This window comes from Nuphar pumila, chromosome 9 (genome assembly GCF_984573655.1).
Source record: "Nuphar pumila chromosome 9, dmNupPumi1.hap1.1, whole genome shotgun sequence".
In the NCBI taxonomy this organism is placed as follows: domain Eukaryota; kingdom Viridiplantae; phylum Streptophyta; class Magnoliopsida; order Nymphaeales; family Nymphaeaceae; genus Nuphar; species Nuphar pumila.
In genome coordinates this window covers 359,576-372,328 of record NC_143257.1, presented here as the reverse complement: position 1 = coordinate 372,328, position 12,753 = coordinate 359,576, and the positions used below count along the sequence as shown (strand labels likewise).

General features: G+C 37.4%; 1 protein-coding gene across 3 annotated transcripts; it reads left to right on the top strand.

Moving 5' to 3' along the window:
• Nucleotides 1-386: 386 nt before the first annotated feature.
• On the top strand, nt 387-11,560 carry LOC149828105 (SGNH hydrolase-type esterase superfamily protein). Of its 3 annotated transcripts, none has more exons than XM_090017382.1 (6): nt 387-402; nt 3,094-3,171; nt 5,873-6,392; nt 6,471-6,547; nt 6,627-6,776; nt 11,049-11,560. In XM_090017382.1, the coding sequence occupies exons 3-6, from the start codon at nt 6,066-6,068 to the stop codon at nt 11,260-11,262; spliced, it is 768 nt and encodes a 255-aa protein (XP_089873508.1). In that variant the 5' UTR covers nt 387-402; nt 3,094-3,171; nt 5,873-6,065; the 3' UTR covers nt 11,263-11,560. The 3 variants fall into 3 exon arrangements, with proteins under 3 accessions (XP_089873508.1, XP_089873506.1, XP_089873507.1); XM_090017380.1 differs by lacking the exon at nt 387-402 and adding an exon at nt 962-1,298 and having other exon boundaries at nt 6,252-6,392; XM_090017381.1 differs by lacking the exon at nt 387-402 and adding an exon at nt 1,238-1,298.
• Nucleotides 11,561-12,753: the final 1,193 nt, after the last annotated feature.

The window sequence follows — 12,753 nt, the reverse complement described above, 5'->3', positions numbered from 1 at the left end:
TTAGTGAAACACATTTGTAAGCTTTAATATTTAAGACCGATATACTGTATTCACAATTCAGTCATTTAGACTTGATTATGTATAGTTGACAATAAGCCAGAATGTATCTAATTTGTAACCATGGTTTTGTTTTCACGTTCCATGGGTGGGGGCTAGAGATTTTTGAGCTTAAGAAGCAAAGGAATAACAGTTAGGGCCTTGATAGTAGTAAATGCAAGAAACGCAACTGGTCAGGTGAACCCTAGCTGTTTATTTACACGGAATTGTCATGGAGGGTGAGAAATTAATATATACTCTTTTTCATTATGTTCTCATGATTTTTTTTTTCTCCTGTCATTTCAATAGAACTATCGCAAGCATGTACCACTCCGCCGTCTCCATTGTACCACCTGAAGCTTCCTGGTAAGCCTCTCTCTCTCTCTCTCTCTCTCTCTCTCTCTCTGGAGGTTTTTATGAAATAGTTGTTAACTTATGCTATTTTTACTTTACATGCTATAAATTATTTATTTTTGTATTTTGTTGAGTTATATTGATTTTTTATTTTTTTATTTTTCATATAATGTCTAATTTTTTAAAAATATTTTTATTTTTATGAATTTTATTAAAAATCATTTTTTTTAATAAACCGATACGATACGGCGGGCAGGTTAGGGCATTTTATAAAAAAACTATACAGGTCCGATACTGACAGCATTGCTTGTGCCACATGATCCTGACTCGTTTTATTATCGCAATGGGAGCAGGGGAGAGTCAAAAAGCGAAAGCGTTGAGAGATTTCTAATCCTTCATTGATTTCCTACTGTGGGCAGGAACTGCTTTGCTTGCTGGCTCGCATGTGCTTGGGTTGGTGAGGTAGATTGGGTAGGTGTTGCCGATTAAGGGCGGATTTGACTTGTGGCAGAAAAAGCAGCCACCAATTGGTTCATCCGTCAGTTCTCACGGGTCTGCCTTGATGTCTCTGTGAATGCATCTGTCCAAGTTGAAGTTAATTGTTCTTTACCGCCAGTGGCTTGGCCGCGTGTTCGCTACTTTCATACGCATCTCTTCCCCTCCTTGTACTTAAGACATTTTGGCCCAATGTCTCCTCTGCCCCGCCACATAGTATAACTTTTTGAGGGAGCGCGACTCTCTCTCTCTCTCTCTCTCAGCGCGAGCTGCGAGGTCGTTTGGAAACAATACAAGCGACGATGGTTGGACTGAGCAGGCCGCTCTTCGTTCTTTTCGGATCATCCATCGTCCAGTACAGCTTCAGCCATGGTGGATGGGGAGCCACGCTCGCTGACATCTACTCCAGGAAGGTACCTCATCCCCATCACCCTTCACTTACTGAAGCTACCCTGGCAAGACCCTATTGTCTTTCCCCTACTTCAGGAAGGTATCTCATCCCATCACCCTTCACTTACTTAAGCTACCTTGGGAAGCCCCTTTTGTCTTTCCCCTACTTCAGGAAGGTATCTCATCCCATCATCCTTCACTTACTGAAGCTACCATGGCAAGACCCTATTGTCTTTCCCTCCTCCTCCTCCTTCTTCCCATTTTCTTTTTAATGAATACGAACCGTGCGGTGCATATTTGATTTGCCTTCATAAAAATTGTTCAGGCAAATCCAATCTAAGAAACAGTTTTGCCAATAACAACCCCTAAGTTTTCCCTTTCTAAGTAATATTTCTGACAGAAGAGCGAGTTCCAGTCTGTTTTCCCTGTCCCAATGCAAAGCCGTATCTTGCATCCTACTCTCGGGTTTGCCTTTGGCACCCTTATAGAGAGCCTAATAAAGTAAATGAACAAATTGCCCGAATTAGTCGATCGCCCTTGTGCAGTACTGGAACCTGTTGTATATATCCCTCCATGGTGTGTCTAGCTTAGATGCACCAGTTTTTTGGGTTAATCATTAAGGTCCATGAATCCACACCGATAGTATTTCTTGGGCCATTGCAACTAACACATTGTTTCCCATAGTTCTCCTTTTTCTGGTCGTCTGTTTTGTTATAGCTTTTGTATTGTTGTTTCATTTCTTGTGAAAGACCTCTTACACTGTAGCCTCCCTGTTAAATGTGTTATGTCCTTTTGGCTTTTCTTGTTTGCAGCTAAAACTCAAAATCTATAGCAAGAGCAGTGGTTTTTCATTCACAAATAAGAATTGCTTATTAAATCCACAATTTTCTATTTGATCCATTTTCCGCTCTGGTGGCGGTGCTGCATTCTCCTGAAAGATTGAATGTTATCATGATGCTGGCTATATATTGCTTAAAAAATTTTGTTTTCTTTGATAATTTACCAGCATTTGGAACAAATAAACACCTTCGTTTTAAATAGTACCCTGGGCACCGTCAGAAAACATTTTCATGTTCACAACGGTTTTTTTTTATTGGAAACTTCATAATTCAATTTGCATAAATGCAAGCATTTGAAGATTTTTCTGGAGGTCCTCAACAGAAGTATCTGCATGAATGTGGAAGCAAACTGTGGTATTGAACTTGGGGTACCAGTTAATAGGTTGACATGTGCTGATCGGGCTAGGTACTTTATGTCTAGCAGATTTTACCAATGTATCATCTGAAAAAACCACTAAAGTTGAAGCTCTTATAAAACGATTTCCTGATAAGAGTAATATTATACACCACTATTGACTCCACGGGTAAATCGCTGTGGTAACAGTCAATGCGAGCTTACAACTTGTTAAGTTGTAAACACTGTTGATAGTCCCTCCACAAATTATGGTTTGTGTCACCCTTCTTTCCAGAGATTTTTCATGCAAAGTAGTTTAGTTGAGAAGCATTTAGTGTGCTTTCTTACCAACATTATCTGCAATCAATGGGTAATTGTTTAGATATGGTTAATTTGCTGCTTCCTGTCTGCATCTTGTATTAAAGAGGAACTTGATTTTTGACACCTAAGAATTTCCATCATGTCAGTTCAATGTACTGTAGAAAGTAAACTTACTATTATGCTTTCCTTTCTTATCCTTTGGCATGACTTTCATCTGCCAACCAACAATAATTGTGACTGTAACATGTTATGCTAGATTTGTTAAATAGAAGTGCATGTTATGCTCATAGAGCTCCACCCTAAATTCATTTTTGTTTTTATTAGGCAGACATTGTGCTGCGAGGATATACTGGTTGGAACTCAAGGCGTGCTGTCCAAGTGATTGATCAGGTGTTTCCAAAGGTAATTCTTTCGTTCACTTCACAGTATCTCTATGGACATGCTTGGAAGTGTAAATTCTTTTTAGTACTAGGAGCACAGAGTGTACGGTTTTGAAACTTTTCATCACCATTTCTCCATCTCCTTAGGTGAAGAAGTTTTTCATTTGTACCCACTCTTAGAAGATATGAAGAATTTTTCATATGGAAGTGCAATGGAAGATTCTTCTTTTCCCACTACTAAATGTGTTCTTTTCACAAGGATAGGAGTTGTGTGTGTGTGTGTGTGCATGTGTGAGCACCATATTGGATTAACATTTACCGTTGGTTCAATCTATTAATCCCTAGATTTCGTGGGAGTCTTTTTATTTTGACTTGCTCTCCTATCGTGATCAAATGTAGAGGCTTGTGGAATTGACATAAGACAACAAGGATGGCCATATTGCTAACAGCAAACTTTATGCTAATGTAAAGTGCATAAATACAAGTTGTGCCTTGGGATGAAAGACGATTGTAAATCAGCATTGCCCATGAAGAAGGGATCTAAGTAGTGCAACTATGAATCTTATGGAGAGCTTAATTCTGGCTTAGGCTCGCATGATATATGAGATCCCAATGCCTCAGATCCTGCTGCATAATTAGAAAAGTTGTGTCTCTATGAGGGATCCAAGCCAAGCAATTTGTGTTTAATTCTATAAATATCCACTGAGAAGTTAGAAATGTTCAAGTATCAACACATTAAGATTATCGTTTTAAGTGATAAACTGGAAGGGGTTGTAGCACGTACTAAGTTCGTTCAAGAAACAAGCTCCTGAAGTCATTACTAGAGGTTCTAAAGTGAGAAGTGCAGCATTCTGAAGAGCATGCTGGTGCATATTCAAGGAAGATGTACCAATTGTGGAGAGTGTTGGGGTATTGTATTGTTTTGTAGTGTGTATCACGAGTATATTTGTTTTATGTTTAAGGGCTTAAAAGTACGTTTATAGAGTCTATATTTTATAGTATCCTGTGAAGATATTTCAGATGCTCGGTAGGCCAGCTAATTTGTTGATGATCCCCAACAAGTAGTTTTATGTGTAGTACTTCAGTTTACCAGTGATGAATATGAACTCCCTGTTAGAGAGAGTCAAGAGATAGACCCATATCACAGTACGTTTCTAAATCAATGGGAAATCAAATCTCCTATCTAATCCCTGTGAGACATCTAAAAAAGAAGTCTGTGTAATCCAAATGTATAGGGATGAAATGCCATAACAGTTACCACAAATGTATACCAATGCATATATAAAGTGATATCATTCATGAGATGAGGTGAGGGAGCTTATGAGTAATGTTTTTTTTATAGGAAGCTTATGAGTAAATACTCTGCTTCTTGTTATCTAATTACCTTGTATTTGTTTAACCAGACAGGTTTAAACTCCATCTTGAGTAGTGTCTCTCCTACAAAAATCATCAGACCTAGATTTAAGACTAATGGACCAGTTAAAGCTGCACTATGTTAACTAAGGGATCTTGTGTTCAAATCCCATCAACCCCTAGCTTGTGCTTGACTATATAAAAAAAAAAACATCAGACCTTGATTTTAAGAGGAAAAAGAATGCTTTCTGTGACCCTGGAATGAAGCATTGCCCCTTGATGCACTACTCTGGCCCTTTATTTGGGAAATCCATTTAGGTAAGGTTCCAGAAAAATACATTTCCTTTCAAAGAAATCCCTTCTCCACCTAAATAATTTCAAAGATGATGGAAATATGCGTGTTATCATGTCTGTACATGTGACCGTGGTTGCCTTCACCCAATGCTTTGTTAGCCATGTCAAATTTACTTGAATACTTCCTCTATTTGTTATGTTTAGGAACCAGAAAAAAAATTATTTTCACAAGATAAACCATTTTCACAGAACTTTAGGCGGTGTAGTCTCTTTTTTGAAAAGGAAGACTGCACCTTGCAACCGGAACCTTGGGTGTTTTTTCTTGAGTCATACGAGACTAAATTCTCATATACGGTTCTCAGAGGGGGAGTCCCTTTGGTTCACCTATCTCAATAAAGTATATGATTGGTTTGAGGAGCATCTCGAGATTCAAGCGATTGCAGATGATATAACTAGTAAATATATTCTTCCTCATGTCACTATATTTCGTTGTCTATTAGGGATCACACTGACTTGCTTTTTAGTACACAGAAGCTTTTGCCTCTGTTCAATATATAATGACTGAAGCCAACTTTGCTTTGGTTAATCCGATCAGTTCATCGATGGTTGGCAAGTATGATGGATCTAATGATGATGCTGATCTGCACATATTTCGTGTTTATCTCACAAGCGGTTTTATGAAACCACGCGAATTGATGTGGGTTACGAGTATAGTTCTGGCTTTATTAACTGTATCCTTTGGTTTTGCTGGTTATTCTTTGCCATTGCTGAAAGCCTCCAACATGGAGATGGGATTTTCTTTCTATCTTTCCCTCTAAAATTTTATTCTCATAAAATATGAAACAAAAGACTTCCGGCACCACTGTAGGAGCTGGGTGTTGATCCATAAGTCATCATACCACTGGCAATGCTTGAACTGAACATTTGATCATGTCTCCTAAATCTTGTGATAATCTATTGATATGAAGGCAATTTACATTTTTCATAAACCTGGAATATCTTAAGAATTAATATGTTGAAGTTGACAGACATATTTTTTTTTCTAAGTGATTCATCACCATGTGTGGTTTTCACAGGCACAGTTAGCAGACCCCTTATGAAGCGTCAGAAGATATGTGGGATTCAGTGTATTGCAAGTCTGGCTGATTTTTCTTGGCCAATGTTGTTTGAAGAACCGAGTGGTTAATGGAAGTTTTGGTGTTTGTACATAAGGGGCATTTTAATCTTTTTATCTCTTATCTTTGTATCTATTAAGCTATTGCCTGCAGCATGATTGATGGAAACTATTTAAAAATGGCCAATCAGTCACAATTTCTATTTATGTTTTGCACGCTATCAAAGAACTTTTATGGGAATACTGTCTTAGACCTTTCAAGACAGATTTTCTGTCACCATGATTGTAGGGTTCTTGATATCATGAATGGATTTATAACCAAATCTTATGTTTTGTACCAGGATGCAGCCATTCAACCATCTTTGGTTGTAGTATACTTTGGGGGTAACGACTCAATGGGTGCACATCCTTCTGGCTTAGGTCCTCATGTGCCACTTTCTGAATATGTGAGGAACATGAAAAAAATTGCAAGCCATATTAAGGTAACCATTTGACTCCAAATAACTTATAATTTAATTATTCTGTTTGCTTATGTATTACAAATAATTTTAATCAAGCAGGGCCTTTCAGAGAAAACACGTGTGATTTTTCTCACTTGCCCTCCTGTCAATGAAGACAAAGTACGTCAACTTTCAAGGTGAAGATTTACATTTTCTCTATGCAAATTTTCCTGATGCTGCCTTTGGGAAACTAACTCTACTTTTGCTTCATATCAGTGCATTGCTGAGTGAGATAGTAAGGTCAAATGAGAATTGTCGAAGATACTCGGAAGCATGTGTAGAGCTTTGCAGGGAGATGGAAGTGGAAGTTATTGATCTTTGGACAGCTATCCAAAGGAAAGATGATTGGATTACTTCTTGCTTAACGTCAGCTCTCTCTCTCTCTCTCTCTTTCTCTCTCTCTCTCTATACATGCAAGAAGCCTTTATTACATTCTAGGGAACAATAAACCATAGACCACTTAAGAATGTTATCTTTTAGGAAGTCAGCGGGAGGAACTCCACCAGTAGAGAAGGTAAATTTCAAATGTCCTTGGGTCACTCTTCTAACCTATGTCACATGGGTGCGGGGATGCGGCACTTTAAAAAAACTTGGGTGCGGGGGTGTGGTATATATATATATATATAAAGTCCAAAAGTTGGATATAAATGAACCTGTGTGTGTTAACTGCACCCAGGGTCAGGTTGACCACACCGGGTGCCGCACCTGCACGCGCACCCACGCCGCGTCGCGTCGACGTGGGTGCGGCCTAGTTGGCCGAGTCTCTGTGACATAGGTTCTAACCTTATCGAAGTATGGATAGTGGATGGATAGAAGATTCTCAACACTAATGGCAAATGATTCGTTTTTAGTGTTTTAGTTTTGACCAATTTGCTAATGATATATGATTAGCTGCAAATGGTGTTAACGACATGAAGTAACTGAATAAAACTTCACTCGTTTCTAAATTATTCAATTGGATGATTTATCGCAATCACAACCTAATAATGATACAATCCCATGGGTTGAGCTGGATCCACATAGATCAGACCACACTTATATTTGGACGTGGGATATGTATTTTGGTCCATTTAGCTTGTAAGTAGGATTAATGATCCTGTAATTGGTCTTGGGTTTGTGATATCCTTGTATTAGGATCCATAATCCATGTGGAGGGTGTAAAATGGATGCAAGGGCATTTTGGTCTTTTGGACAGCTTCTTTGATAAACCTTGTAATAGAGATGTCTTGTGTAGCTTCTAGAGGAAGCCTTCGCTTAGAGAGCCTATAAATAAGACCTATAGCCTTTATTTTATAATCTTTTGGACAATTAATGAATTGAGCACTCTTCTTGAGTTCTCTTGGCCTACTCTGGCTCTTTAGTGTAAGTTTGACTCTAACCTAGTGTTAGAGGCTCTAGGGCTTAGATCTATCTAAGATCTAGAGATCATCATCTCATACTCACCACTCCATCATAGTCGTCCATCTTATTCCATCTAAAACCTCTCACAATCTTAGTTGTCCAACCTCTCCCTATTCAATTTTCCTTCATTTCCCTCCAATTCCACCTAGATCTATGGTTGCAAGCTTGAGGCTTGCAACAGATAAGCTTCCGTTCCATCAATCTTGATGGAGGCAGTATGAAAATTACATGTAAAAAGTTAGCAGTTTGTTGTCTTTAAAGAAAAGTTTGTGTTCTTCCAAAACTTTATATCCACACAGAAATTCAAGGTTATAAGTAGCGTATCATTGCCTGTATCGATCGTGCCAATAATAACACCATATAGTATCATAAAACGCATCATAAAATTTTAACAAAAAAAATCAAAAATCTAAAAAAATTAGAAAAAATAGTATAAATTCTAAAAAAATCATATAACATCAAATAATGATGAATTGCACAAAATACAACCATAAAATCAAAAAATCATATCACATCAAATAATGATGAATTGCACAAAATAAACCATAAAATCACATATGAAGCATTTATGTTTCTATGACTTCATAAGATATCATCAAACATCAACTATCTCACAAGAACAATGCAAAATATTTAATATGCAATTAAGAACGTGCCACAAGACTCATAGTTTCATCCTACATAAACAAAAATATTATGACAATAGTTGCACTCGGTTTTCACTCATTACTTGATTGCCTCATTACTATGTTGGAGTTGGATCATATGATGTCATCTTTGTTGGAGGAGTATGGAACCTGATTTTTATCTTGATATAAATCTTTAATTTTTGCGGATCCAGCTTCGCGGTAAGTTGGCGGCGAGTTACAGTGGGACAGTGACCCCCGAGGTGATTTTTTTTTGGAGTGTAGCTTTGTAGTTTTACTCATAATAAAGATTTTTTTACCTTAACTCATTCTCTTGAGTGAGAAATGGTGAAAATGCATTTTTTATCTTAACCCACTTCTTTGAGTAAAAATCAGTGGAAATGCACTTCTGAAACCCAAAATGAAAAAAATAATAATTTTTGGCCTTTTTAAAGTGCGCCGAAGGTGCATCGTACAATACGCCCGATACGGGTACGATACACACTCTTATCGCAATACAAGTGTGTATTGTATCGTAAACCCCAAAGTAACGATATGTATCATACCGTATTGTACGATGCCGCACGATATAGACAACCTTGCATAAATTGGTTTTAGTTCTAATAGAGGTTTCTTGCTCCTGTAAAATCTTTCCTCTAAATTGTTTCTCATCTTCAGCTGTCCATCCTTCATATTACCTCATTGCTTGGACTATGTTGAAGGGAGATGTTTTAAAACTTCTAGCATGAGCATCGTAACCAGCTAATTATTTTTTCTAAATGCCCTCTTTCAATCTCTCTATAATAGAAACTACAAAAAATCAACCATATGGTTTTAAACATATTTGATTCTTGACGGGTATTTGGAATGTTTAAAGTCCTCTTGCTTGTTATTTTACCAATAAAAGAATTTGAAAGCTACTCAACAATAACCTGACGTTGTTGAATGCCATTACCTCTTCCTTTAAACTCATACAACAAATTCCCTATAGCACAAATTGCCAGAAAGTTACTTTTGGATCGTCCAATCAACTCGGTAAATCAAGAAAATCTGGAAAGCTCTCTCTCTCTCTCTCTCTCTCTCTCTCTTACACATAGGATCAACACATATATTCAATTTATTTAATGCTGCTTGTATAAATTATTCCAGCTAAATGGCTAACAAAATAAAAGGAAAAGACAGATTCTTCTGGTTTCCAACAATTTTAAATGAGTTCTAAACATTCAGTATGGTTACTTTCATATGATTTGGTACTATCTAGTCCCATATTGTATGATTTTGATTGGTTTAATTTGATGCATTCATTTTTGCTTGGAAGTCGAGGGTTGTATCAGAATTAGGATTGTTGTTTCACCAACAGGAAATCAGTCCAAGTCCAGAAGTTCAAAATGGATTCTGGTATATGATTTTTATAGGTCAAATTGACTCATGCCATGTACCCTAGGTTGGACCATGAATGCCAGTAACTTGACTGAGAGAGTCTGATGACTTGTACCTTAACCTTCTGTGTGGGTCTTGTTATTACTCAACATTATGTCTACACATACCATGAGCATTCATGTTGATATGTCTTTGATATTTTTCTACCAGTTCCTTTTTGTTCTTTGTTTATTGGCAACACTGGGTCTTGTTCTGGAACTTTTCACGATTACATCTTTGTTGTTATGCTTTATATGGTTGCCTACATTATTTGCTAGCTGTTGAAAAAGCAATTATTGTATTTTTAATGCATGTAGAGGGTTTAGAAGAAATCGGTCATAGTCTATTTCCATCTATAATTACCAACAGTTGTGTCAGCAAAGACATAAAGGTATTTGTGCAGACAATAATATAAATATCCATGTGAAGGTTTTCACATTCATCTTGATACTCTTCTTGCCGTTGCACTTTTGTTAGGTTGTCAATCACTATGGGAGTTTTAGACATTTTTGTTTTCTCCCACTTCATATCAAATTTGTGGTAAAATTTTTACTAGCGGCAGGAGTTAACCAGTCAAACATCCGGCATCCCAGCAAGATCTCTTTTTACAGTCATTTTCTTTCCTGGAATTTCATGTAGGTATCAAGGGCATCATAACTTCTAAGCGCCCTTGACCAAGCATGTGTTGGAATTTTATTCCAGCCAGTTCCTTGGAAACCCTGTATTATTTGTGCTTGACCAGCTTCCAATAAATCCTGGAGCTGGAATGCAGGAAGATTGTTTATATTACTCTCTGCAATGGCCAAGTTACTCCAAAGTCGGTAACACTAACTTGTTGGTTCAAATGTGATCTAACCATTACTGTTATCTATCGACCCACCGTCCATGCTTTTCAGATCCTATTTTACTTTCAACATTTCTGTACAAATCTGCTTAGATTCACTTGGTCCTTTTTTTCTTGCTCCTTTTACAATGTCCATAAAATGCCAAGCTGATGCTAACTGTTCGTTTTCGTTGTTATCCATTCTTTTCCCTGATTTTCAGACATTCCCTGAGAACTATTGTTATAATAGTTGTCAATTTCAAGTAAGAAAATTCGGTAGCTTAATGCAAATTTCTGGTAATGACTCATTTTTGGTTTGGTTGTTATATGTCTTTTGAGCATTTCGACACTACTCTCGCTTCCTTTCAGGGATGGAGTACACCTATCAGCAGAGGGGAGCGACATAGTAGTTGAAGAGATACTGAAAGTCCTTAGAGAAGCCAAGTGGGAGCCATCATTGCACTGGAAATCTTTACCATCTGAATTCTCAGAAGATTCACCATATGATCTGGTTTTAGCGGATGGAAGGAGCACGCTTAACATTTCTGAAGCAACATTTCACTGGAGCAAGCAATGGGACTGAACCTAAGCCTTTTGGGATACCTATGAATAATTCCATGCTACAGTGTTTCTTCTGTCCTGTCGTCTTGATGGTGGGACCAAGTGGTCGAACGTCACTGAATTTTTTGAATTAGAGAAATTTCCCCATTTATTAGGCCTGATAGTTCTTTTGCTTTTGGCTCCTGGACACTGGCAGGTACTGCAAGTTTATGCCATTCAATTATGATTTGTATGTTGACACAAGTCAGAGCCTCGAAGGTTCTGCTGTGTCATCGTGAACTGTCGGCCGCTAGAATATGAGAATTATCATTTGAACTTTCTTTTTTTTTTGTTCTTTCCACATAAATCTCACTGTACAGGTGATATATATTTTTGGTTTTATAAGAATCAGCTCTTGAATCATCCGATTATAGTTCATAAGCGGCATCATTTTAAGGCTTGAGAATAGACGTCTCTGAATTTTCATAAATATTCAAGCATCTAAAACTCATTTCTTTCATCGAAAATACACTATTCAACAGTTGATTTCTATCTAGTTCACCATGGTGAACACATCTGCATGATCGGATTTACAAAAAAAAAAGTCTGAAATGCTTAGTTTGCAAAGTAGTTCTCATATTTTAGGTCCACGAAGTAGAATGTTATCCAAGATTTTTTGAGTTTGTTTCTTTTTTTTCTTAAATTTGACCATACCAATGTGTTCTACATGTTTGGTTTTAAAGGGACTGGCTCTTAAATCATCTGATTGTGATGCATGAGCAGCTGCTCAAAAAAATTGTAAAAATTCATGCATCAAAAAATCATATTTTTTTTGTCAAAAAAACATGATCCAACATTCCATTCCTAGGAAATGTACCATGCCAAATGCATCTGCAGGGTCGGATTTGCAAGCTGCCACTATTGGTCCTTTGTGAACACAAGTTATGTTGAAATTTTTTACGTAAGTTAATCACGTTCCTAAGATATTTTCAACAAAGAGATTTTGGGAGCTGGAATCCATAAGTGTAGAAAACTGCCTCGGGTTTCAATTATAACATTTTTTGGGTCTTTTCAGTTACTACCTTTAACCGATCAAGCCACTTTTCGTCCTAAAAAAATTTAGTTGGCGTCAAATAAAATGGTTACAATGTCCTAACATTCAATTTATTAACCACAACAGTTTGTTGGACTGAACTGCTAAGAAATAATTGGATGCTTTGGGGATATGTGGAGTAGATTAGGAAAAATGTAATAACCAAGAAGTTGGGCTGTTGTTTATTTACGGACTTTGACGTAAAAAAAAATAGAAGAAAACAAAAGAAACTGATGTCTGTATTTTTGTCGTACCCCACAACAGCCCCCTCCCCCTTGTCTTATTTAGAACCCTCAACTTCAAGGTGCTTTGGTACGGTATCTGGAGCCAAGGGAACCAATAAGCGAACGGATTCCACACGAGGGCTAATGTGGACTCGAGATATATGGCATAAACTAGAATTAGGGATGCAAATGCGTTGGTCTTAGCCCCAAGTGGGGT

Coding starts and splice junctions, on each gene's coding strand:
- LOC149828105 (XM_090017380.1), top strand. CDS start 1,188: ATGGTTGGACTGAGCAGGCCGCTCTTCGTTCTTTTCGGATCATCCATC. Junction 6,393..6,470: donor AAATTGCAAGCCATATTAAG/GTAACCATTTGA, acceptor TTAATCAAGCAG/GGCCTTTCAGAGAAAACACG. Junction 6,777..11,048: donor TGGATTACTTCTTGCTTAAC/GTCAGCTCTCTC, acceptor GCTTCCTTTCAG/GGATGGAGTACACCTATCAG.